Source organism: Phyllopteryx taeniolatus, chromosome 11, assembly GCF_024500385.1.
Source record: "Phyllopteryx taeniolatus isolate TA_2022b chromosome 11, UOR_Ptae_1.2, whole genome shotgun sequence".
NCBI classification, from domain to species: domain Eukaryota; kingdom Metazoa; phylum Chordata; class Actinopteri; order Syngnathiformes; family Syngnathidae; genus Phyllopteryx; species Phyllopteryx taeniolatus.
In genome coordinates, this window is record NC_084512.1 from 16831207 (window position 1) to 16857379 (window position 26173).

At 39.3% G+C, this 26173-nt stretch overlaps 2 protein-coding genes across 8 annotated transcripts in view; one reads left to right on the top strand and one right to left on the bottom strand.

The window, feature by feature from the left end:
* The window catches only part of slit1a (slit homolog 1a (Drosophila)), a 119818-nt gene extending 116673 nt beyond the window's left edge, over window positions 1-3145 (top strand). For all 4 annotated transcript variants that reach the window (XM_061791150.1, XM_061791152.1, XM_061791151.1 and 1 more), the window contains one exon: window positions 870-3145. In XM_061791150.1, the coding sequence (XP_061647134.1) occupies window positions 870-1111 (242 nt within the window). In that variant the 3' untranslated portion in view covers window positions 1112-3145. The remainder of the gene's footprint in view (window positions 1-869) is intronic.
* Window positions 3146-5263: 2118 nt separating this feature from the next.
* Window positions 5264-26173, bottom strand: part of wu:fc17b08 (ligand-dependent corepressor) — a 31169-nt gene continuing 10259 nt past the window's right edge. For 2 of the 4 annotated variants that reach the window (XM_061791146.1, XM_061791147.1), the window contains exons 2-7: window positions 19205-19270; window positions 18721-18800; window positions 18490-18625; window positions 17493-17795; window positions 17307-17406; window positions 5264-10607 (exon numbers count right to left, since the gene is read on the bottom strand). In XM_061791146.1, the coding sequence (XP_061647130.1) occupies window positions 6215-10607; window positions 17307-17406; window positions 17493-17795; window positions 18490-18625; window positions 18721-18800; window positions 19205-19270 (5078 nt within the window). In that variant the 3' untranslated portion in view covers window positions 5264-6214. Of the gene's footprint in view, window positions 10608-10725; window positions 15631-17306; window positions 17407-17492; window positions 17796-18489; window positions 18626-18720; window positions 18801-19204; window positions 19271-26173 lie in introns of those variants that run through there. The other 2 variants (XM_061791148.1, XM_061791149.1) reach the window with 2 other exon arrangements.

A 26173-nucleotide genomic window follows, 5' to 3' on the forward strand; every position in this document is an offset into this window, starting at 1 on the left:
TTTAATACCGCAACTTTATTCACGTAATTCTACTTTGTTCTCTTGACTTTTCCAGCAAAATTCCAACTTTATTCTTGAATAAAATTGTATTTTTAGGGCAGTGGGGATATTTGTTTATGAGGGGGAAAAGGAATCATTTTATGTTTAAAAATAAAGTATTCTTTTCATGTATATTTATTCTTCCACAAGACTCTGACTATATTCTCGTAAGATTTCATTGTTCTTCTGCTAATATAAATTTTTTCCTTTCAAAATGTGTTGGAAAAAGTCAAAATCTCACACGGATAAAGTATCTGCCTTGTATTTTTTCAGGAAGAAAGTTCTAATTTTATGCTACAATTTCACAAAAAAAAGTTGTGATATGACAGTAAAAGTTGTAATTTATTTTTGAATTTAAGAAATACAAATCTGAAAAGAAGTCCTGAGCTTATGAGAAAATAAATCATAATCATATGAGAAAACTGTAATTTTTGAGATTTTAATATTATGAAAGGTGACTTTTCTTGGAAAAAAAAGTAGTAATAAAAATGTTCCCCAATGCAATATGTATTTTTATTAGTTTTTGTTTTTCCCTTTAACTCATAATCGTAATTTCATGAGAAATGTCTTAAAATGTTTTAGGAAAACTATGTTTCAATAAACATCTGAGAAAAAGTTTTAATATTCCGACCAAAGTATTTTTTTTATTTTTCAGATTAGCGTAATTTAAAAAATATATATTTTCCATAAACATTTATATATATGTTTGGAAAGAAATAATGTCATAATCTTTCAAGAAAAAAAAGTCTTAATTTGGTTGACTAAAAATGTCCTTTTTTTTTTTTTTTTTTTTTTTTTAACTTTTTAATGGTGTTCTTTTTACTGTTCAGAATCGGCGTGCCGTGGCGAGCCCATGCGGGACTTCTACCAGGTGCAGCGGGGCTACGCCATCTGCCAGACGACACGCACCGTGTCCTGGGTGGAGTGCAGCGGCGCGTGCGAGGCGGGCACCTGCTGCGCCAGCCAGCGGATGAAGCGCCGGAAATACACGTTCGAGTGCAGCGACGGTACCACCTTTAGCGAGGAGGTGGAGAAGAGCATCAAGTGCGGCTGCGTGGGCTGCGACGTCTAGAACGTGATGGAAAAGAGAGATTCTAAAGAATATATATATATATAAAACCTCTATCTATATATTAAGGACTCTGACGCTTGTAAAATAGGACATGTGCTTTGTGAGCTACAGTATCACAGAGTGTCAACTCAAAAGGCTCCCGAGATTTCCACCCCCAAACAGGAGTGAGGACAGTGGGGGGAATGAAAGAAGAAGAGAGCTGGACAATTGGCCAAGCCGAGTTTGTTTGTTTATTTGTCAGTCAACCACAAACATCCACACACACACACACACATCAAAAGAAGTTTGAGTGGCACATAATCAAGTGCGGATGCGGTGACTTCAAGTATACAGTGTACATGAGTTTCCGGGCTTGACAAGTCCCGCAGCATGTATTGCCCCCTCCCTCCAACAGGGGGCCATCTTTCGTCAACTCCTCTTGACGCCTACAGTATTAAAAACAAGAGGAGCAAAAGATCACAGATTTAAAAAGAAAAAAAAAAACGTAAAACTTGTAATTGATTGTTTTCTGTTGTATCAGCTTAATTTCTCATTTTTGTTTGTTCTATTTTATTTCAACATGTAACCAAAAAAAAAAACTCGCCGTTTATATAGAAATGCCTAACAGATTCTAATATATATATATATTTGTATTTCTTTTTTTTTTTTTTTTTTTTTTTGGTATAGTATTTTTCTATGTTAAGTGGAAGATTGGCGGTAAAAGGCGTTGGCTTTTTTATTATTATTTGTCCAACATTTAATGCCAAGTAGTAATGGACCACACACACACGCACACGTGCATCTATAAAAAATGTTAGAATATGGTGGGAAGCTTTTAGTCCAAATCAAAAAGTGAAACTCAAACAAATTTATGAAACACTTTTTTAGACCCTTTTTTTTAAAACAATATTTTTAGAAGACCAATTCTTACCTAATTTCTATATTAAAAATGTTTTAGATTTTTCTTGTACTGGTTAAAGGTGACTTTTAAGTTTCCGTTTGCTGTAAGCTATGATGATTGAAATGATAATAAATATGCTGATTTCACTTTTTGAATTGAGCTACTGAAATTGAATTTTCTACCATATTCCAATGTATTGCGATGCACTTGTACACTTATAAGAGCCACTGCTGGTCTGCTCTGGAACTCTGTCGTTGAATATTGTATATGTTGTCTTCCATGTGAATATTACGTCCCGTTCGTGAGCGCCTCAGCTTGTTTTCACTCCTCTTTTTATTTATTTTTTTGTACGGCGATGCATTTAAGCGTGCGTTGCATTTTTCCTATTTTCAAAAATGTCAAAAAGAAGAAAAAGATAAAAAATTAATTTAAAAATTACATTAAAAAAATGAAGCTGAAGTTCAACATGCATCATAATAAGCTGCTGTCAAGCATGATTTGTGTTAGGAAAATAACACAACCGTGCAACCCCTCTGACACAATGAAAGGTCAGGACATTTTCTAGCTGGTATTAAAAAAAAAAAAAGTAACGTTTTATTGAGGTGCCAATTGCAGTGAGCACATAGCTGAATGTATAAATGTGTACAGATAATAAATATGCTTATTCATGAAGTGGTAACTTTTAGCTGTCTTTTAGTTTAGAATGGATCACATACTGTTCTGGAATTCGGATTCTGGTGATCATGTAACCGTGCGGACGCTCACCGTCCTCCTTATTGGCTGTGTGCCTCATAAAGGCACACCTTTCGTGGAATGTGACTTTTATTTTTCTTGGCTTCCGTTGGTTCACGTCTCCTTGGTGTACAAGTACAACTTCCTGGTAGCCATCTTAGTGGTGCTTGTGCTATATTGAGATGTACTGTAACTCAATCAGTAAAACTCTCCATCCTATGAGCTATGATATACATAACTATGTTCATGTAAACCACACGATGTTGTAAAAAGATTTTGCTTCTCTTTGTCACACGACTTGATGGTGGGATTGAAGCGAAATAAGTCCCAAAATGATGCTGAATGTATGTAGTGCCACCGACAAAATGTTTACCAAAATTCCACTCTTTTCATTCATTAAACTTCTATGTGTGTGCTTTTAACTCCTCCTTTGTCTTTTTATTAGTACTACAAGGGGCAGTCAAAAAGTAATGAGCCCAATTTAATTTCACCTACTAATAATTGATTTTTTTTTCAGAATTTTTCACAGTTTGTAGCTCAAATACTTGTTTGAAGGTTTATTTAAAAGTTTTGCTTAAGCCTATCCTCTTTCAGCCATTTTGGAAATGATGTCATTGTTGGATGAGAGCTGTGATTACATTTCTTGCTTTGTAATGGGAACCACCACTAAACATTTTCAAAAAGTTGCAAAATATGTATGGTGAATCTGCAATAGGCTACAGCACAAAGTGGGTGTCCAGGATCAAAGGCAAAGAACAAGAGCCCGTTTCGAGTGACCGCCGTTAACTAGCAAAGGAGTTTGCGAAGTCAGTTCCTTTGGCTTGACACACCTGAAATGGCACCATCAGATTATCAACTTTTTGGACCATTAGAACAAGGAGTTGGGGGGCAGCACTTCTCTGATGACAAACAATTTTGATAGGCTCAAATGACCTCACAGCTTCCAAGTTTTAATGCAGACTTTAACTCTTCAATCATTGATTTTTGTTGGAGAAAATCTTATTTGTCATTTCCTTCCTCAGGTAAAAATTCACAAAACAGTAAAAACCGGAGCGACTGATGAAATATGCACATGGATGCTAAAGGAATATTAACACAGATCCCGAGACATAATACAGTGGACCCCCACATACTAGCAGTGCGGCACCCGCAGATTCACCTATTTTCAGATTTTATTTGAAATTTCTTTTCAAAATTTCTCCTTTTTTTTTCTTGCAGCACCCACAGATTCACCTACTTGCAGATTTTGCTTTTCAAATGTTTCTTATTTTTGTATTTTCCTTTTTGGGGAAGAACCAATCCCAAAAACACTCATGACTGTTTATCCCCACCTATTCACAGATTTTGGGGGATTAAATATATATATATTTTTTTTCCCCAGTGTGATTCTAGTAGCCATCAATTACATGCAGATTTTCGAGAGTCACGGTCCAGCCTGGTCCCTTTCCTCTGCAAATAGTTCACTGTGTATGAGGTTTTTAAGCATCTAGAGTAGTCACATCTATGAAAGACCAGATGAACATTTGTCATGCAGAATTCATACAGGTCACACTTCAAGTGTAACCACGGCCTTACATTTCTTCTAATTTTCTTTGCAACATGAAACCTCCATTGTTTGTTAAAAAAAAAAAATAATAATAAATCCCAGTCAAAATTTACATCATCTGGTCCAGGATCCAACTCTTGTCATCAATACCTTTATTAACAGTTAATAATTGTGTTTAGTTTTTTTGTGAATTTTCACATTCTTGTCATATGAACAGAAAGATGAAGAGTCGTTAACCACTGCGTAATAAAACTAAAAATAAAACTACTCCCTCATTGAAGACGGCTGACAGACTGCAATGGAGCGGGAACAGTGAGGTGTTTTCAGAGCGACACTGTCACCTAGCTGCATTTTATAGGTATTGCTAGATAAATTCACATTTTCAAAAATAGAATTGTATCTTTTTTTTCCCCTTATTCTATTTCTCAAAATCTGATAATGCAGCCACAATTTTATGAGAAAATATTAAAGTTGTAATTAAGGAAAAAGTGTTCCCTCCCAAGAAAAATGCCAATCTTACAGGAATTCACTTTTTTTAAGCTGTTTTACTAGAAATTTATGACAGTACTTGTACTATTTTAAAGAAAAAGTTATCAGAATCAAAACTGATTGAAAAAAAAAAGTTGCAATCTTTTTACAAACTGTTCACAAGTAGTGAGAGAACAGTTCATTTTGAACAAGTCTTCATCTTCATTAAGTGACAACACCATCAGTATATTGAACTGTGATACTACTACATGAAAGACATCTTATAGAAAGCGACTGAGTCATTTATTCAGTAAAATTACAAGTGAATTCTTGTAAGATGACCTTTTCTGGAAGAAAATAATTTATTCTTGTAACATATCTTATTCTCTTTGTGTCATAATTTGACTTTTTTTTTTTTTATGTTGCTCAGTATGGCCCCAGTACTCCTTAATCAGCAAAATGTAAACTTTTAAGTTTTAGGGCCTTTTGTAAAATAAAAATATTAAAAAGCCAGAGACCAAGCAAACAAATTCAGCCATCTTTATGTCAACTCCAGCAAAAATACAACCATGTTAACATAAACCCGTTCATTCTTGAGATTACCACAAATAAAGCACTTCTCTCTGTCTAATATACAAAACCCAAAATATTTAAATAGCAAGTGAATTAAACACATTCAAGTTTGAATATTTGGTGGACTGTTTCAGATGGGCTACATTAAGGAGGTGACGCACAGCACTTAAATAACAATAATAATAAAAAGGGGGGGGGGGGGACAAGGTCTTCATTTACAGTGTTAAAGTGTTAAATATGTATTCACCAGCCTGGAATGTCCTTTTAATGCTCCTCAGGCTTCCTGAAATAAAAACACCCCTGGTGGTTCAGCAATTTCCTGGCAGGCTTGTTTGTCGTGTACTTGAATGGATCTCAACATAAATCAAGGTCCAAGAACAAATCAAATACAAAGTACTTAATCTTAATGCAACTACAATAAAGTTAATGCTGTGGAAGTGGGCATAGAAAAATACATCTGTCAGCCAAGTTAACACGAGATTATTTGCATACACTTGTTTTCGAACTATGAACAAGGAGGAAACATTCTTTAACTTCATAAATAAGGCACCTGGTCACGATAGTCACATGGCCATCGGCTGTGATTAGAACGCGGGCCGCAGGATGCACGTTGCTATTGGATGGGGAAAGAAAATGGATGGAAAGAGGTTTAGTGTCACCTGGTTGCCACAGAGCCCAAAAAAGGAAATGAGGTTTTTGTCTTGTTCGGTCATGTCAGAAGTCTCCAAAAAAAAAAAAAAGCCGCTGTGGTCCATGTGCAGTCCCTGAAGCGCCGAGCCGACGCCCAGCAAACCATTGCATTTGCATTTTGTCCCGTCAAAGCTTTACCAAAGGCATTTGCATACCGTCTTTGGTGAGGTCTTATTTTTCACATGTTCCAGATAAAAGAAGAAACAAGTCATTTTCACCTCGACGTTCTGGTGCGCTTAGCAGGAGTCGCCAGGAGCTCCTGAGATCTGGTACGTGACAACATGGCGGAGCAATTTCTCTTCACAGCACCTTTTTTGCTCATGTTCTCAACCTTCCTGGCAGACTTGAGAGCTGCTTTTTCCTTGGCTAGCTTGCGCCTCTTTGCCACCGCTTCTATTTTGCTCTGGGATCTTGTCAACACCTGGTCAGGAACGCTCAGAGGCTTCACGTCCACACTTTGCAGGGCGGCCTCAGGGGCCTCTTTGATTTCCCTCCTATCTGGTGAGACATTTGTTTGACATTTCCCAGCATTCACTTTGCTCTTGGCGACTTTTTCCCCATCCTTTTCAACTTCCGATGTTTTTTTGTCCGCTTTGCTTTTTGACAAGATGACCACAGAACTCAGTCGCTGCGAACACCTCGTTACCCGACTGACATTCTGAGCTTTGGTAGCTCGATGTTTCATCACCCTCTTTCTTGCAAATGTTTTCCTTCTTCCCATATTTGACGCTTTTGTGGGCTTAGGAACAGGTCGGGGTATTTTTGGTGCCTTCACAGGAGGCTTGAAGGCTGACTGAGAAACAGATTCTGTGGGAAATCTTTTCAAACTGTTGGCCTTTAAGCTTTTGGAGATGCTTTTTAGTCGAACATTGGTTTGCTGAACCTGCATCTTCTCTCTAATGTTGGAGTATTTCCTCAAAATCCTGGCACTCGCCGGATTCTTAGCCTTCCCGGGTGCTTTCTGGGGTTCACAGTGTCCCCGAGCATCAACACAGACGTCCGACTGATTGAACATGTGAGCAGCACTGGGAGGTTCTCGCCTCTCTTTGCCCTTGACTGAGGTCATCTCCTGCTCCAGGGCTTTAGCTATCAGCTTCTGACTTTTGGGGTTGCTCTTCACAGGAGAGGTGATGGCAAACTTTTTAAGATGTTTCTTTAAGCGCTCTGCCTGTAAGCTTGGAAAAACACCCTGAGATGCTCCTGACCCACTGGACGAGCTGTGGAAGCACAGCTGAGTTTCAGATGGAAGACGTGTGTTTACTTTCTTAACAATGATGAGAGATTTTGTTTCGGTTGACTCCAGGAACCAGCGACAAATACTGGAAAGATTAAAGTCCTTCATGAAGAGCATTTGCACCGGTGAGCACTTCTGGTGCTCCAAAGACTTTTGCTTGCGAGCCCTACGTTTACTTTTCCATATGGCAGCTTGTCTGTCAGCTTTGTTTTTATATTTAGCTGCTGTCTGGCCGTCTCTGTCCATTTGCAGCCAGCCTTTCTGCATCTTATCATATTTGAGGTTCAAGTTGGTAAGCAGCTGTTGATTTTCCCCTCTAGTCAGTGCCTCTAAGAACTTGTTGGTCTGTTTGCGTGGCTGGTGTCTTGGTCCCATAACAGGGGAGGCTGATAATGCAGTAGGTAATGTAGTGACTTTCATTTGAGTTTTCATTATTTTCTCAGGAGGTGTTCTGGGCAGTAATGCCACTTCAGTGTTCTTTCCGGATACGGAGAGCGCACTGGTGGAGGGTGAAGACAACCTTTGGGATCGCAAAGAAAGCTTCTTGTCTGGTGGGCATTGAGGGGCAGGTTGAGGGCACTGTTCAGCCTTGCTACTCTCACTCCTCAATGGCATTCTTGTGAGGTTGTCTACTCCACAAGCGCTGTTAAGATGGGAACTTCCAAAATTCTCATCTGAAAATAATGCATTTGCTTTCTGTGTCATAGGCTCCAGTCTAAGAACACGTTTTCCTCTTGTTTCATGTGCTGGTGTTTCAGTCTTAGGAGAAGCCTTATCCTCCATTGGACTGGTTAACTCTACACAAAGCTGCTGGTTCTCATTTTTACTTTCCTTTCCTCCCACATTTGAAGATCTTAACTTTTGTCTGACTGGCAAACTTGGAGTTTCTTCTATTGTTTGAGTTTGTTCAATGTTTAACTCCACCGGTGCCTTTTGGACAGAGTTCATTTGAGGTGGTTCAGGGATTGCAGGTTGAGACGACTCTGCTAAAGGAGGAAGACACAAAGGAGGCAGTTCTGGAGGAGCAGGGGTAGTACTAGGTTTTGGAGGTGAAATGGATGGGACTACAGTTGAAGGTACTAATGGAAGGGTTTCATCTCCTTTCTGGACAGCTGATCTTAGCTGTCGTTTGTTCTCAGTTGGTTCATCTTGCTGACCAAGCTTGTGTTTCTGGATTGGTTTAGATTTGGGTGAGACTTCAACTTTTGGGCTTTCTGGTATGTCCGAAGATGAAACTAGTGGGCAATCAGATGTATTCGCAATTGATTCTGCAGGAATCTCTGTTTCAGTGGTATTTTTCACCAAGTTCTTGGTTTCAGTTGAGTCAAACTCAACTTGGTTCTGTATTTTCTGACTTTGTTTCACCGAGCTTTTCGTTGGTGAGGTGCTACTGGCATTTACTCTACGACGCAGACTTCTGTCAGAGGCTGATACAGGTCTCCCATTAACGTAGCCCACGATTATAGTCTTTGCTTGTTGTAACCTCTTTGGCAGTGAGATAACGCTGCCTTTTTTTCTACGCCAAGGAGGTAATTCCTTTAAGAGAGTATCAAGTGTCTTCAAAGAAATATCGTATGTATCATCTTGTTCTTCTAATGTCGCTACAGGCACAACACTTTCAACGACAGCTGTTGGACCTTCTAGCTCACTCAATACTGGGTCCTCCGTTGAACCAGAGTTCTTGGACTTTCCAGTCTCTTCAGAGACTATCCCTTGCTGTGGTTCCTGGGGTCTCTCATCGCCCATATCCTTTTCAGTCTCTTGGTTCTCTGCATGATTTATGGATGATGGTGTGCTAGCATTGAGGGGCACCACCTCACTGCTCTGTATTTTATCTGATGAAATTTGAGATTCAGCTTTTTGTGTGCTGATTTTCTCAGATTTTTCTACAGCTGTTTCTGACATTACTTGACCAGTAGATTCATTCTTTTCAGTTTCAGGTGCAGGCTCGTTCTCCTTTTCCACTTCAAATGAAGCATGTGCTACACTTTCCTCACTTGCACTCACTTTCTTGACATCAGAAGGTTCATCCTGGTCTAACTGGAGTGGTTCGTCATTCGTGTTATTTGTTGTGTGATCTGTTACTGTGTTTTCTGTTACAGAGTTCATGATGGGTAAGGGGGTCTCTAACTTGCTCTGAACCTGATCTGTCTGACTAGTTTCTACTACAACTAACGTTTGTACTTCATTGGCTGCCACTTCGACCATCTCTCCTGTCTCTGGTACCATCCTCTCATCTGACTTTTCTGAGGGTATCCCCTCACTTATAGTCTCTCTACACGCGCCAGCAAAAGGCATATCTACCGGGGGTACACCTTCAGGCTTGGAAAGGATTTGTTTGGGGGTAACGAGTGTAATCAATTCTGGCATCGGATTAAGACAGTTACCCCTGCCTGCCAATGTGCGGACAGTTTTTAACTCCCAAATTTCATCTGAATACAAATGTCCTCTAGTGCTTTTTCTAGCATTGCGACGGGGAATCAAATTACGTTGCTCTTTATAACACTCTGTAATTGGCTTGTCAATGTAAACAATGTCACAGTGGCCAAGATCAGGATCAACCGTCCTGTAAGGGGCGGGTCTAGTGTGTTGAAGAGTGGATGGCCGGATGGTCTTCCTGGCAGTTCGTGGTGACTCTGTGGTAAAAGCCACAGGAACTGAAAACTGTTTAGTTGGTACACCCTTGGCTTGCCACACAGCTCCCCTCTGCATTGCATGATGAACCTGACTTATCTGATGTTGTCTGTTTAGCGATGAGCTGAGTCTAGCGCTAGGACTGTCTGTTCTGTTCAGTGAATTTGAGTTACTTTGTTTGTCCTCCAAAGAGTCGGAGTCAGATGTAAGCGAGGTCGTTAGCACACAAGATAACTTTTTACCAGCAGCAACATTACTGCTTTTCATGATTTTCATCTTAAGAGGTGCATGATCACCATGACGGTTGTTCTCAGTGTCTACGGGGATAGGAGCCTTGTTGCTCACTGACCTAGGGGTATGAAGATCCAACACGGGGCTGGCAACAACAGATGTCAATGGAACTACACTCTCTAGAAATCTTTTCGTGACCCTATTGCTTTGGATAGAACAAGACATATCCAAGACCTGAAATTTTGGCCTGGATTCGCTAGGAAACTCTAGCTCCAAACACGACTTCTCAGGCGTGACTGTATCAGATTTTGGAGTGCAGCATGTTGATCCCTGGACTCCAGAGTCACTAGTTTGCTGCGTCTTAGAGGCTGCAACATCCGTCTGCAGGAAACCTATAGCGTCGACAATCGTTCTCTGATGGTGGCGGCAGAGTTTGGCCATGAACTGTTCCAGTGTTGAGGTGGACTGGATTTCTTTTGCCTTTGCAATGTGGATGTCTTGACACTCACTGCGGGAAACAAGATAGAGAAGAAATGTGACATGACAAATAAGCAGCATTTATTCTTGATTCATTTCTAGTGTAATAATGGGTTTACAATGATATTGAACTAAAGAAACGTCAGGTATAAATGTTTATCATTGCATATTTATTAGAAGAATAAGTGATTTTTCAATTTCAATTTAAATCCAGTGAACTTGACCAATTACATTGTTACAGTTATTACAGGTTTCTTCTTTGCACACTATTTAATGTCACATTAAGAAAATCGTACACATGCACAAGACATAGACTTTAAAACAAGTTACATTTTCTATCACTTGAAAGAGCAAATACATTGGGGTAAATATAGAATACATACATTGTGTCAACTTTTTATGTCGTGCAAATCAAAATATATGAACAAGTGCTCTTCAAATTAAATCAACAAACAAAATGAAAATCAATATTGGATATGTAAAAATCTGCTGGATTCATGCCAGTGAAATTTCATGTCAAAAGAAAAATTTACATTAAATGTTGTAATTTGTGGTATTTCATAAATATTTGCTGACGTGTCAGCGAGGTAGTTTTGCGCACAAAATTCTTACACGGTATAGTTTGCTATTGTATTACGTATGCGTTTATAGGATTCTGGGGAATGTTATTTGGGAAATGAGCTACACTACGCTGTGGTCTAGCAAGGAAAACAATGGAAAGAAATGGATTCCTGAGACCCTTTCAAAATAGAATGCAATTGATATTTTTGAATTTGAAAATCTCCAATGAAAATCTCTAACTTTACATACTTTGTGGCGACAGCTTGAACTTTGGTCAAAAGCTTGACTTTTTTTTTCATTTACAAATGAAAGAAGAAGCTACACTTTGAACCACATCAGTTATATTGAGTCTTTTTGTGCACAGGGCATAATGAGGCAATACTTGGTACACCCTCTTTGTTGAACCCTTCAGTTTAACAACAAACAACTGTCCAAATAAATCGAGGCTTGTGTTAGAAAATGTAAACTAGAGCAGAATATGTTAATTAAATTAATAAGAAGTCATTAACCATCATCTTCTACCTGCAGCGGTGGTCACATTGACATTCACTGTCTAAATCGCTACAAAAATATGAGAGAGAATTTCATTTTAACCTGAATATAGCATGGCAAAAATATTTTACATGTAAATCTTAAGGGATTAAAAATATGTTTGAGAGTAAAAATAAGAACTGCCGAAGTGGCACTTTGTGTTGTTCAAATTAACTTCAATCCCTGCTGGTAAAACCTAAGGAGTAAAGAGTACCTGAATGCTGAATGATAAGGGTTTCATCCCTGAGGGTTTCTCTCGCCCTTTCACTACAGCACAGCGATACGGACAGACACCACATGCATGCCTTTTCTTAACACCTTTTCAAAATGACTGCTACAGTATAAAATGCAGACTGCCCACAACATTTCACAATGTGTTGACTTACTTCTGGAGTATATTATGGATATAAATATTCTGAATATTACAGACTGTTAAGGTATTTTATACCGAGTGACCCATTGCACAAATTCTGAACATTTCAGGCTCACTGTTTATCTCAACACACCGTTTACTCAACAATAAAGAACATCTACAACAGTAGTATTTCAAAGATTAGACCTTAGTATACATCTAACTTCTCACATACAGCTCAGTCATGCAAAATATATTTACACTTTTTTTTGCCATTTTTAGTTGTTTTAACTCTACAATCATAAACAATACAACTGAAATAGTCCAGAAATGTTGTTGATTTCATCCTAGCTCACCAGATGCAAAACATGTCTGCACAGGACAAAATGTATTTCATTTCTTTGCATCCATGTATAGATATACTTAATCTCACAAAATAAATTTTAATTATTAATCATTTATGTAGGCATCCATCAATACTTATGCATCATTAGATAAATTTACATTCATTGTTTACTAAAGCAATGATTAAGCTATTAATTAATAAAAACTAATACATAATTTACCTTATTTTTCCTCAATCAAAGACAAATAGACTAAAATTTTGTATCTGACCTGTCTCAACATAATTTGTGCACAAAAGGTGCAATTATGCTATCAATCACAATTACGTTCTTATTTACATCCGTTTGCACCCATTAAACTGCTTTTAAATTGTTCTGTATCAGTTGTCGTTGCTTCACCTTCACAGCGAGAAAATATCACAGTAAAACAAAATTAATCCATTATAGTATCAGACATGGTAGCCAACCACTTGCTGCAACAATGAAAGGCCAATTCAGTGAATACAGGACGGACAGATGTTTGATGATTGTCACTGCAACATTAATTTGCTCTGACATTTTAATTTAAAATCGATGTGGCAAGTCAACTTTCGTATTGGTTTGCTAATCTATGAAGATAACTGGGCAGACTGTGAATGTGTGGCCAATGAGAGTTCGGCCCACCGATCATAACAAAACAAATTATATTTACTTACATGATAACCTCTGAGAAGAAATGCAAACCAGTGCAAAGAGAGAGGAGAGAGAAAAATAAAAAAAAAAAAAAAAAAAAGCAACCAAGGTGTTGAGGAACCTCTTCTCGACATGGTGTCCATCTACAATAAAAAGCCTGCATGATTTGCTACATAAATGTTATCAACCTGTTAAGAGAATAGTAGGTCTTGCATGCCCTGAGGTATATGTGACAATGCACACTGAGGTGTCCCAGTAGATCAGAAAATATTCCGTTACTTCCACCAGTCAAAAGGAAAAAAACATCTTGCATACAAAATATGTATGTTCTTATAATAGCCCAGTTTGTTTGCAGTGTTTGATCCCTTGAAATTAACTACACAAAGACTTAAACTAGACATTTACATCAAAACAGAAAGATCCTATTACTGGCACTAAATGATTCTTTTAAATATACCTGAATGTGTGTTTTCCATAAATTACTGCGGATTTATTATATCAAATGTGTAGAGCTAAGAGTGATATATAATATTTCTTCATTCATTCATGTTAAGCAAGCAATTATTGTACATTTGAACAATATGATGTGTAGTATATCTCTAGGCTTTCTTCTGCCTTGCAGAAAAGATTTAAGAAGCCTGAAATCTGAAAAGATGAGTCCTAAGTCACTCATTTGAGACACTGAAGGCTTCTGCTGGCACTGAAATGTTACTAACAGTTAAGGTAAGCTGCGAAGACATTTGAAAGTAGGGCACATTGTTGTATTCCTGTCAGTTGGACATCCTGTATTATTGCCTTTTCTACATAGCATTTAAGGTGTCAAATGAGGAGACAACAGTTTGCCGAAGCTTGTGTGGCTGAGGTATAGCATACAGTATGCGTGAGTGTACAGTGAATCCGCTGTTTTCTCAAGAGAAGTCTTGCATCCCAGCCTGAAGTGAACCTGAGGCATTGTGAAGGCATTGAGAATAAACTATTACGAATCATAAATATAGCACAGTGAATCTAGATATATTAAAACAAAAATCTGTGGTGCTTGATCTTGAGAGGGGACAAGAAGCAGCTTAACTGGGATTGATGGAAAAGTGGACCTGTATCGATACTGTAGCTATAAACAGATCTTATATGGTGTGGAGCCAACATATACTTTTGAGTATATTAGTGTTTGAACATACAGTTCGTCATGGGTCCATTTCAGCAACACATTTGAAACCCACAAGTGAAACTTTGTATGTCACACATATACAAAATAATAACATGCTATGTACAAGGCCTATACAGTTAAATCAATGACTACTCTCAACAGTACTGGCAGTAGACACTGAGGGGCGCCACTTAGGCATGTTTCAATTTTCTTCTGACCTATTGAATTCAGAATGTAAGGAGCCAAGTAACTTTCAAATAGGAGAACCTAAAACTAAAATAAATATATTACACACGAATATAATCTTGTAGTGCATAGAGACCATGAAATATTAAAAACAGAGAGCAATGGACATATATTAAATGGCCAAATCTAAGGAATTGTTTATCTTATTTCACAATTTAGAAATAACCATTTGGGCTTATGGACATAAATGCAACATTTGCCTTGTAAAACAAAAAAAATAAAATCAATAAAAAAACATTCCGAGGGTTATTATTCTTATTAATTTGGTGATAGGCTTCCATCATGCAAACCACTCCCATTCTCTGTGGATGAGCTCTCTCGTTCCTCACAGATGTGCTGGAGTTCTTCACTCTTGGGAAAATGGGAACCGCTCTGTTCCTCGAGCTGGCTAATCAGCCTCAGTTTCTTTTTCGGGGGATGTTTCAAGGTCCCCATGCGCTCTTTAACCTTGTACTCCAGAGTGCTGTGGGGAATGCCATAGATGGACTGAGCTTTGGATACACTCATTTTCCCACCCATCACCACGACTATGGCCTCCTCCAACAGTTCCGTGTTGTACTGGCGGTAGCGGCCACGTTTCTTCCTTGGTGGTTTGTTGACCAGGTCAGACTCTGAATCCAGGGCACAGTTTTGGCGGTCCATGTTGTGGGGCCAGAAAACGCCATTGGTTGTTTTGAGATTCTGCCGGGGCAGAAGGGAATGAAGCTTCTTTCCCAGGCCATTCTGTAAAAGTGAACCTGAATTTTCAAAAACCAGAGGATCCCAAGCAGAGTCTGATCCTGTGGACAAAACTCGCACTTGGGGAATCTTGAGGTCAAAGTTGGAATGATAAAGTGAGGTGCTGTGGTCTTGGCAGGCATCCTGGTGGTTTCCTTTACCGTAGGGCAGAGACTTTGAGAAGAGGCCGGCAGCTTCCAACAACCTGGGAATGTCTTTAAAGTGCTCGCCAGCTTCACTGCTGGCTTTCAGTTTGAGGAGCGCCCCAAAATGAGCTTTGGAATTCCAGGGGCCCGATCCATTTCTGCAGAGGTCAGTAGGTGTGACGCTGTGGTTATGGCTGAGAGGTGACTCTGGGTCGCTTTCCAGACCAACCTCCTCTTTGATGTGCAGAGAGTACGCGAGAGACGAGGAGGGTTTATAACGGGCGGAGTGGCCGATATTCTCCCTCCTCCTCCCATCCTGTCGTTCCACGCTCAAGGATCGCCTGATTGGACGGAAGGAAATTGGGTGTAAGCAGAGCTTGCACAGTGCCTTTCTCTCTTTGCTAAAGGAGGATGGGTTGGGGAGGGGAGGATGTTGGCCACTCCTTTATTATATGACCTTGCTTTGGTAACATCACTCTCTTTTGCTTTAATAGACTGGATGGTTGGTTGTGATACTAACAACAACAAAAAGTGTTCAAATCTGACATTTACGTATTTGCTAACAACAACAACAACAAAAAGACAAATGGAAGATAACAAGCAAAATAAAACAAGACGGCAAACCAAAGAAAGACAAAAATGAGAAAGAAGAGGATGCGTGTCGACGAATTGTCATTGCTGTGAGGCAGCTTGGCACACTAATTATTTACACAAAATGAGAAATGCATTGATAGCTTTTGACATTTTGCGTGTGACGTTACCACTGAACAAGCACAGCAATAAAAGAGTAAGCCATCAGAGGGTGATTGTTGTGTTTATGTTCAAATAAAAGCCTAATCAATGGAAGGTGACCACAAAATGAGGCAGGGAGAGGTACATTACGTCTAATCCATGACATTTTGATGATGTCAGCATTATAGAAATAAAATTTAATATTGTTACATTCATCATGAACAGATAACAGTGCTACAAAGAGCTACAACAAATATGACAAATGCTAATACATAAATTGTGCAATTTTATTGTTTAAAGTGGGTTGATAACTTTTTCCTCACTGGGCCACAGTAAATTTATGAAAAAAATAGCATGCAATGATCAAAGAAGTATTTATCATATATCATCAGCATTTGTGGGTTAATAGCTTTTGGGACTTTTTATAACAAATGCTCTAGCATTCTGTATACGGGCTGTAGGTTTCTCACTTCTGCCTTAAACGATCTGATCAAATTTGTATTTCATCAAAGAAAAATGAAATAACAGTACCATTTGCATAAAATTCTGCCAAGGGAGCTTCTATTCTCATGGCTTTGACAGCAGCAATTTTGTTCTACTCAAATGATTGACGTGAATGTTCATAGGCTGCACGCATCAAATGCAAAATACTTACAGAATGTTACCAACAGAGTAACAGACATATACAGGTGATGCTTTTGTTTTGACAGCCCATAAATTGCTATTTTTCTCCATGCGTGATCACCTCAACCTCTTTCAATATCTTTTCAAAACCTCCCTGCAGGATTTGTGTGGCAGTTTAATATTACTATTTGTTTCCTATACCAAAGATGAGCGCAATATGCAAAACGTAATTTGCGAGGACTGTATTGTATCATGAATTACAGCTCATCAATGCCTTGCCAAACAATTACCACGATTACTCAACACAACAGCAAGGTCGAGCAATTTTTTCAGGCGCTTTAAACGTAATATTAATTAAGTCAGCAGCTACAATACCAGTGACTGTAACAATTTCACTGTGTATAGCTTCTTAAACCTGAAAACTACAAATGGTAATGTGGTGCAGAAGAGGCTCGCCAGATCAAGTGCAGTATTGTTTTAGAATACATGCAAGCAACAAAGACGTGAAAAGGTTTTGCATAGACTAAAAATGTCTGTCCTATTACATTATTTTGTTTTGTTTTTAGGAAAAAGTCAAATACTTCAAACTCCAGCTTTCATTTTGACATCAGAACAAAAGAGGAGCAGAGATTGAAGAGCACCAGGAAGGAACTTTTCTTACCCTTTGATCGTGGACACCTTAGGAGAAAGGTGCGGACTGGAGACTGGCAAGCTGTTGCTGCTATGGCAGCTCTTTTTGATGGACAGGTCAAGGACTCCCTCTGTTAGAAATGACACACAGCTCAGTTGACATTGAATGTTTATGCAGTAGAATTACACCACCCGCTACAGTTTGGTTTGACACTACCTTGTTCACTGGGCTCAGACGGGGTCTTTTTGATGGTGAGGTCAAGTGGGGCCTCTTGGTCGGCCATGAGGAGCTGGCTGAGGACGGGGTTGTGGCTGTGTGCAGGCCCCGCCCTGCTAGGTGGAGTCCCAGAAGTCACAGCTTGGGTCTGCGGGCTTTGGTCAGAGCTTGGCTGAGGGGCTGAGCCACTATCCTGAGGAGAGCTGGTTTTTGAGGTATATTCGGCGGCAAACTGTCGGATCATTTTCTGGAGGATCTCTCGCGCCACTACTGGGATGTGTGGGTCAGAGAAACTTGGCACATCTGAAAGGTGAGTTATGGGGGAATGTGGTTAAGCTAATTTTGGAACCTCTTGCGAAAACAGAAAAGCAGGGCAGCCCACTAGTGGAATGGAGACTCCCTCTAGTGGTACAGGAAAGAATAACTGAATTAAATGTTTACCTCTCAAACTGTGCATGCTAACTTTTTTTTTTTTTTTCCCCAAAATCCAGTACAGTACATTTGCTTAGAACAGTTCAATTATATTGAACTTTTAAGTTCAATATATTTAATCTTTTGTTTGTTTAAGTACAGTTTTCATTTAAATTTTGTGTGCAATACATTTTAATTCAATTGATAGTTAACAGCTTTTTATTTTCCCTTATTTAAGCTCAGTGTTAATGTTCAATCTGTGCATTAAGTTAACAGTGGTTTACAATAATAAGTATACCTTTTAGGAATACAACCTCTGGCTTGTTATTGATGATTTTTTTGGGGGGGTGATACATACAAAATGTGTCAGAAATAGTTTTAAAGCATGACAAGTACAGACAAAACACAAATGTGAAAAGAACAGTTGTGTTTCTGGTCTTTCAAAATGTGACATTACAATTGTCACAGGACAGCGGGGATATCATCATGGCTGTCGTACATGTCCAAGCACCCCTCGGTGGGATATAATAACGTTAATTACTTTTACAGCTTTAAGTGAGTGTGAAAACAGTGATAGATCACTCACCTTTATTACAGAGGACTGCATTGAGAAATTCCTCTGCTTGCCTCTCTAATTTGCTGATGGTGGTCCAATCTTTCACCACTATAGGTTTGAGTGGATCTTGTCGACTCTCGTCGCTACTTAAGCCAATCAAGTGTTCCTGTGAAGTGTTGAAATTGTTCAAGAAAGAATGCATATGTGTGTTGTCATGTGATGATATTGACAACAATATTGAAAAAGAAACTAATTGCTTACCTTAACTTTATCTCTTCTAAAACAGCAGAACAAACAATTTTCATCAAAAGACCAATCAGACACTGCTACAGGCTCTAAATCTGTAGCCATCAAACACATGACAGGCAATTAAAAGGTGTTTAAAAAAAAACAAAAAAAATACATGAGTTTTTTGAGTTGGAAGGTTAAATGAAGTCCAAATGCATTCATTTCACAAATGTTAATGTATGAATTCTACTGCTAATTCAACTAAAGCAATATCGACAGTGCAAACACAATCACTCCTATTGTATCACATCATGTATTATTAAAATGGCAGTAGGATATTTGACTGGCTTTGCGCCATCCATAACACCAACTTGGTTGTCTCTTCAGCTGCCTTGTTAGGAAAAGTCAATGTGGAGGAGTACCGCATGGTACAGTGAACAGATTATACTTAACACAATGTCATTCATTCACTTGACGTATGTTAAGAGATGTACAAAAAGCACTGTAAGATACTTACCCTTAAATAATTGTAGGTCTTCTACCAGCTCTGTGCCAAACAGACCTTCAAGAATGCTCTCAAAACCTGAAGGGACACATGACATTTGTTTAAGAATTCCCTTAATCGGTGCCATATATACATTTTGTATCTCTCAAATGAGGGCATCTTCTCAAAAAGAAAACACTAGTGCATCATTGTTATTTTCAGTAAAAAATGTCTCATCCATCTTTTGTTTGTTTCATCTTGACAACACCTGTGTGCAAGCCCCCTGCTGCAGTTAAAATACACATTACCAGCTTTCAACCTGTGTGTTTTACTTGAACACTAACATGCTCTTCATCCTCCTGTTGCCAGGCAACTGAAGCAACTACAGAGTTAGGAAGTGAGTGCATACTGTAACACAGAAGAGAAATATGACTGCCAGGTGAAATGATCAAAACATTCTTTGCGGTCTTGTGAAGCTTCCACTGGCTGATTAGCAGCCTTGGCAGATCCAACGAAACAATCCAAAATGTGCAATTGTCGAACCATGCAGACCCCGTTGTTTAAAAAGACTGTGAAATAGTGAATAAACATGTACATACAGTATGTAACGCATGCTGACTGCTGCGAGGCCAACATAACCAATTTAAAAAGCTATACATGCATCAAATCAAGCGCTAAAGAGGTCACATGGAGCATCTGTCCACTGAGCCGCATGTAAAATGTGTGAATTACTCCCAACTGTCTTTAAGGCTGCCATGAAAACAAACTGACAAGGAAGAAGGATAAAAAGTGACGATTCAGTAAAAGATGTACTTACAAAACACGATCCCCAAGCATCTGCTCTCTTTGCCAACTCAGTCAATTGGACCAAGCGCTGTCATGTGTTTAAAAAGCACTCTCTCTGCCTCCCTACAAATTCCCACCCACTTTCTTTTTTTTTTTTTTTTTTTTTTTTTTTTTTTATATACAGCCAAAGCGAGCAGAGGGGGGCATGAAGTAGTGGAACACAGCCTTGCCTTTAGCTGCAGCATGAGTCTGTTTCTGGGTTACTCCACAGGACTCAGCTGAAGCCATCCAATCCTACTTCCGAAATATTTCAGAGGCAGGCCCAGAAAGTAGGTCATCCACTTTCATTTGACAGAGTGGCACCATGACATCAAACGACTCTCCAAGAATTCAGTTTCGGGCATTTAAAAACTGTGTCACTGAGTAATGGCATGACTCTGAGGCATTATTAACGCTTTCCTACTGGCAGAGGACAGTGTGCTGGATAAAAACCTCTTAGACCTGTTCATTTTAAAGTTAAACCATTTGGGAAGTGGAAACTTGCATTTAAAAATAAATAAATGAATAAATCTAGGCAGTTACATGTGCAGCGTATAAAATATTAATGGCCCGTTTAGCCTTTTCTGCAAGCTTTACAAAATAAAAGCAAAATGTAATGGCCAGTGATAAAATGCTGGTGCCTTTGCCAAAATAGTGAAAAACTGCTGGTGTTGAGGGCTATTTTTTTCATTACAATATTTTTTCTAGAACAGTCCAATCTAAAAAGGACCATTCACCATTTTAATGAGGCTAAGCGGAGAATTGGGACACAAGTGAGATGCTGCTACGAATATCTGCTTTGAAGTACAGTGAAGAAATTGGTGCCAGATACTACATTAAGCGCACATACAGAAAAGTAAAAAAAAAAAGAAAAAAAACACAACACCTAAAACCTTATAATATTGAAACTTTGCTACTACTGAGGAGAATAAGGAGGGTAATTGGGTTAATAGGATAGTTATCTTCACTTCTAAAGACCTAATTGAATTAACAGGATGTCATTAACCTTCATTAAAGGAGAGGACTTTGATCCAGAATACCTTCAAAAATCAAGTAAGTAGCTTTCAATTTCTTATTGATGGTCAATTGTAACAAAACATGACTTTTGTGCATGAGTTAGATGTTTTGTACATGAGTTAACTCTACTTTTTACTCTATTATTTGGTTTGACCAACAATAGAGAAATAAACATGAGGCATGGATTGATGTCTAAAAAAAAAAAAATTGACTGGTGAAAAACCTTGGCCAATGGGATTAACAGTTTCCAATGATTGTTGATGGTACTTAAGTCTGATCAAGGTGAGCAGTGACCAATCTGCCAAACCCTTCTCCTGACCTACATCTTTAATACCCAATTGAACCCGACGGTGACGTGGGTCAAATCCAGATTTGGTAAGGTGGCGGATTGGCTGGGATAGTATAACGTAAAAGAATGGTAACGATGGAATAGAATTTAACCTAGTCTGTAAAAAATAAAACAGGTACAGTATTTGAAAAAGTGGCTTTTTTGTGTTAATTAGTGCTGTGTTACAGGATTATATTTGAATACACTGAACTACGTAGCTGACTCGATCACAGGTCTATCCCTCTTCAAACCAGAGATCACTCAAATGCTATATTGCAAGTGAATCTGGAAGCAGGAGGCATCCCACAACAGGGTAGAGCCTCGATGGAAAACAACCGGTTTGTCCCTCTGCAAACACACGCCATCCCTGCCCGTAAGGCGCCATTGTTTGTTTACAGAGAACTCATCAAGGCCATTAAAATTCCTAGTGTGTGAATGTATGTAATGTTGCAGCACCCCATAGTGCTAGTACACTTGTAGTGCCTACAATTTGACTGCTCCTGCTATCCCCCACATGCACGCACTCACAGCTGCCAACCTACAAGAATTCACTTCGAGTACAACTTGTCCAAATTTCCATATTTTGTAAATGTTGTCCAAACATTTCCATGCGAGAATCATAGTCATTAAATTATGGTTTCAATATTTTACATTTGAATATTTTTATTACATCAACCTTGTAATGGTAGAGAGTTGCAGCCTGAATCAAAGTACCAGTATGAGATTTTGACATTACATCACCAAAAATATCTGTCTATGAATTAATTCACCTTTGCCATTTCTGTTTTCAACCTTGGTAACAAAAAAACAAAAAAAAGGCAATTAAAGCAGATGAATCAGATCTCAAACGTAAAAAAACTCGGCACTATTTTGCAAACAAACAAATAGCATTGCTGATAGATTGAATTGGATAGTTTATGTATGGACAATAGTTTTGGTTTTTATTTTGTGCAATGTAAGAAGAAGAAAATTATGTCTTGCATGCTATTCATATGACATATTTATATTTCCTATATCCACAATTGCTGCTGAAACAATGCAAATTTCCCCATTGTGGAACTAATATAAAGGTTAACCTGCCCACGTTCTGAACTGACGTGTGCAGTGATGTACCAATTCATTTCTGATTCAGATGTGGCGCCCTTATTTTATATTGATCTCTCTAAACACATTAATTGGCCTGTTATTTTGTTGTTCAAAGTTGGTTACTCTCCATGAAAACCCAGTTCCAGTCAGACCTCTGTGACGTGTATTGTTGCACCAAATCAGTTATTTTGATGTTTTGAGACTGCATGACTGCTTAGCAATTAGCATGGCTTTGACATTGTCTTAGCCTATCCACTCCTCGTCCTCCGTTCATGACACTTTTGTAACATGCATGGTAATAAGTGTATCTTATCCGCTACCATGGAGGTGAAGATCAGTGACTTACAATGCATTGACACAGGACGCAAAGAACTTTTTGCCACTGCAGCTTGGCAGCCGGGGGACTAATAAAATAGCACAGACCCAGCAGCTGTTCAATGTGGACGCGTCAGTAATGGATTTGGATTTGTTGGGGGGGGATTTGGACGCTGGATTTTTTTTCCCGGTATCCGGAACAATCAGTGTTATGGACATAACGAATCAATAGTGATTTCCATAACAAAATACGGACGTTCCGTAACATTTGGCAGCTCTGCGCACACACACTTCCATACAGTGTTACCTGTCGATCAAATAATGTGCAGCTTCATTACATTTATGGGGTATGTGCCATAAAGAAGGTGAGACATCCAGATGACAATATGAGCCAGCCCAACATTTTTGGGATTGCTATCATCGCTTCAGCTTTCTGTTAGATTTTGGTTAACGTGAAAAAGTTCACATTACAGCAAACAAGAGGCACTACTGACAAGCACTGCTGTGTGCCTTTGTCAGGCTTCGAGTCAGTACAACAGCGTTTTCAGTTGTTGTTTTGTTTTTTCTTGTGTCCTTATGCCGCTGCTATTGACCTGGCACTAGACGAAGACGCAACTCTGCGAGAGGAAATTCATCGGCTAAGACAGCAGGTTGAGAACTTCACATTGAAACTAAGGTTAGCCAGTCATCATTTTGCGTCCCCGGATAAAGAGATACAGTTCCTCACCAGGTATGAAAGGTTCAAATTACATGAACATGTATAGTAAGAATGTATCTAACATTACTTTAAAGTTTCCTTGTATTTAAATCTGGATACATACAACAGAGTTGATGTTGAGTTTCTGTGCTTTTGAGTTACCGCGTGTCACCATCCGTGATACTTTTTCCTTACAGAAAACGGGTGGTAGTAGGATTCATCCAAATTTTTGAAATGACAGCAATAGAAGTCTTATACACCTCATAACTTAAACATGTTATTGAAATGTCAACAGTGGCATAGTCTTGTAGTTCCGACGTAAGTCTCAGTGGGGTCAAGTGAAAATGAACAGCTACGCATTACAAAGTCAGTCCATGTTGAACTCACGTATTGATGTGGATTTGCTTTGATGATATGACTTGTTAAGCAAAATTTTCAGTATGTCGAAGTACCGTATTTTCACGACAATAGGGCGCACCATAGTAATAGGCGCAGTCTCAGTTACGGGGTCTATTTCTGTATTTAACACATACATAAGGCGCACCGTATTATTGGGCGCAGGCATGGTAAAACATACGGTAGCATGCATGCAAAATTATTATTATTATTTTTTTTTTTTTTTTAAAAAGGCAGCAGGAGCAAGACTGAGTACGGTTGTACTTTATTGAAGTATTTAACAATGTACTCACGTTTTTTTTTTTTTTTTTTTTTTTTTTAATCAATCCTCATCCACAAATCCATCACAGTCCTCATCTTCTGTATCCGAAATGAACAGCTGGGCAAGTTCTCCAACAAACACGCCGGGTTCCCTCTCGTCATTGTCAGAGTCAGTCTCGTTGCCGGGGGGTTGCTCAACAATGATGCCGGCTTTCGCGAACGCTCGGACAACAGTGAAAGCAGATACCTAAGCCCAGGCATCCACAATCCATTCACATATGGTGGCGTATCTCGCCCGGCATTGCCTCCCAGTTTTAGTTGCACTTGGTTTTTCACAGCGGCTGCGAGATGGGCGCACATGGTAGTCCTTGCCCGGATGGATAGATGGCGCCGTTTCATAAAACGAAAGCACCAAGACGGACCTCCTTGAAAATGTTAGATTTTCATTTCTTCTGCAAGCGTTTTATTGGCCTCAGTCGAATGGTGACTGTAGAGACGCTTCTCCCGGCTGTTCTTTGCTCATTAATCCATTGATTGAGGTGGTCTTCCAACTCAGGACACCTCACCTTGCTTCCGCAGAAACTCAGCCTCGTCTTCTTGACTTGGCGAAGCTCTTTTTCCTGCTTCCTCCACTTGCAAACCATGGATTCCTTGATCTTGAATTCTCTTCCGGCTGTTCGATTCCCATGTTCCTCCGCGTAACTGACAGCTTGCAGTTTAAACTTTGCTTCGTAAGCGTATCTATTCATAGGTGCCATTTTCGGGCGTCCTTAGCCAAACCGATGTTGTTTTGCACAATGCACACCCCGCGGGGCGCTATATACCTACTGGGGCCGTGCCTTTAGCATCCTCCGTCACGTGCACACTTCCCCCTTTACGTCCGCATGCTGTACTCAGTCACGTCCACCTTTCCTCTATGTACGCAGCGTGTCGGCAGGGAAGGCTCCCCGTCAGTCACGCGGAGCGCTCATCACACAACATTTATAGATTTTGGAACTTGGTGCACACATAAGGCGCCCCGTCCATTTTGGAGAAAATGTAAGACTTTTAAGTGCGCCTTATGGTCGTGAAAATACAGTATTCTTGTGAAGAATGCGGTCCTTTTGCTTGGTGATAGACAGGGTGGAAGAAATTCAGCTGGCTAGAGTCAGTACAACTGATGACTGTGGCAAACACCCCTTGGTGAACCGCTAAGGTTGATACTGACTAACCATTTTTAATTCTTGTTTGTTTTTTCTCATTAGAAACAAAAGCAAATTGAGCTGTTTATAACAATAGCAACTGGTCAGTCGGCAATTTAGCAAGTTAAAGTCAACCCCACTTCAAGGTCTCTTCAACCTCAGTCGTCACTATCCTGACTCATCCAGATGGCTACTGACAGTCAACGCCTCCTGCTCTGCAGTACTGGAACTGCCATAGGGACATGCTGACGTCATGAGTAACATAAGTTTGACTTTTGTGGTTCATTAAAAAAAATAAAAATAAATCCCAATTGTATGATCTTTGTGCTGTTGGAATTTTTTGGGCCTCTCAGTCATTGTCAATCCTTGGAATATAAATGAAATGCATAACTATTGCAATTGGGAGTACTGTTTTGCTAACAAACTCAAAAATATGCTGTTTTTAAGCCAGGCAATGCATACATATATTGTTTTTAAATTCCAATTTGTATTTGCACTGTATGAGTTAATTGTTGGCTGAAGAACGATGACAGTGCTTACACACTGAAGACTGACTGAAACCATTACTTGACTGCTTACAAATTAAAAGCTGTCTTCAATTGGCAAATCGAACCACTAAGGCCCACCGCACACCGAGCGACGAGGCCGAATGCAACTGAATAATCATGAACAAATTACAGTCGGGGACTCACACCTGCCCATCTGACCACTGACCCTCATACACATATAGGCTACCAACTCATGGCACTGGAATTACTGACTCGAGACATGTTTTGAGGGTTATTTTATTGAACCACAAGCATGGCGGGAATGTCAAGGAAGAAGCAGATTTCCCTGGCCAATGTAACAAAAATAATAACGCACACCACATACAGCACTTTTCCAGGCACTCAAAG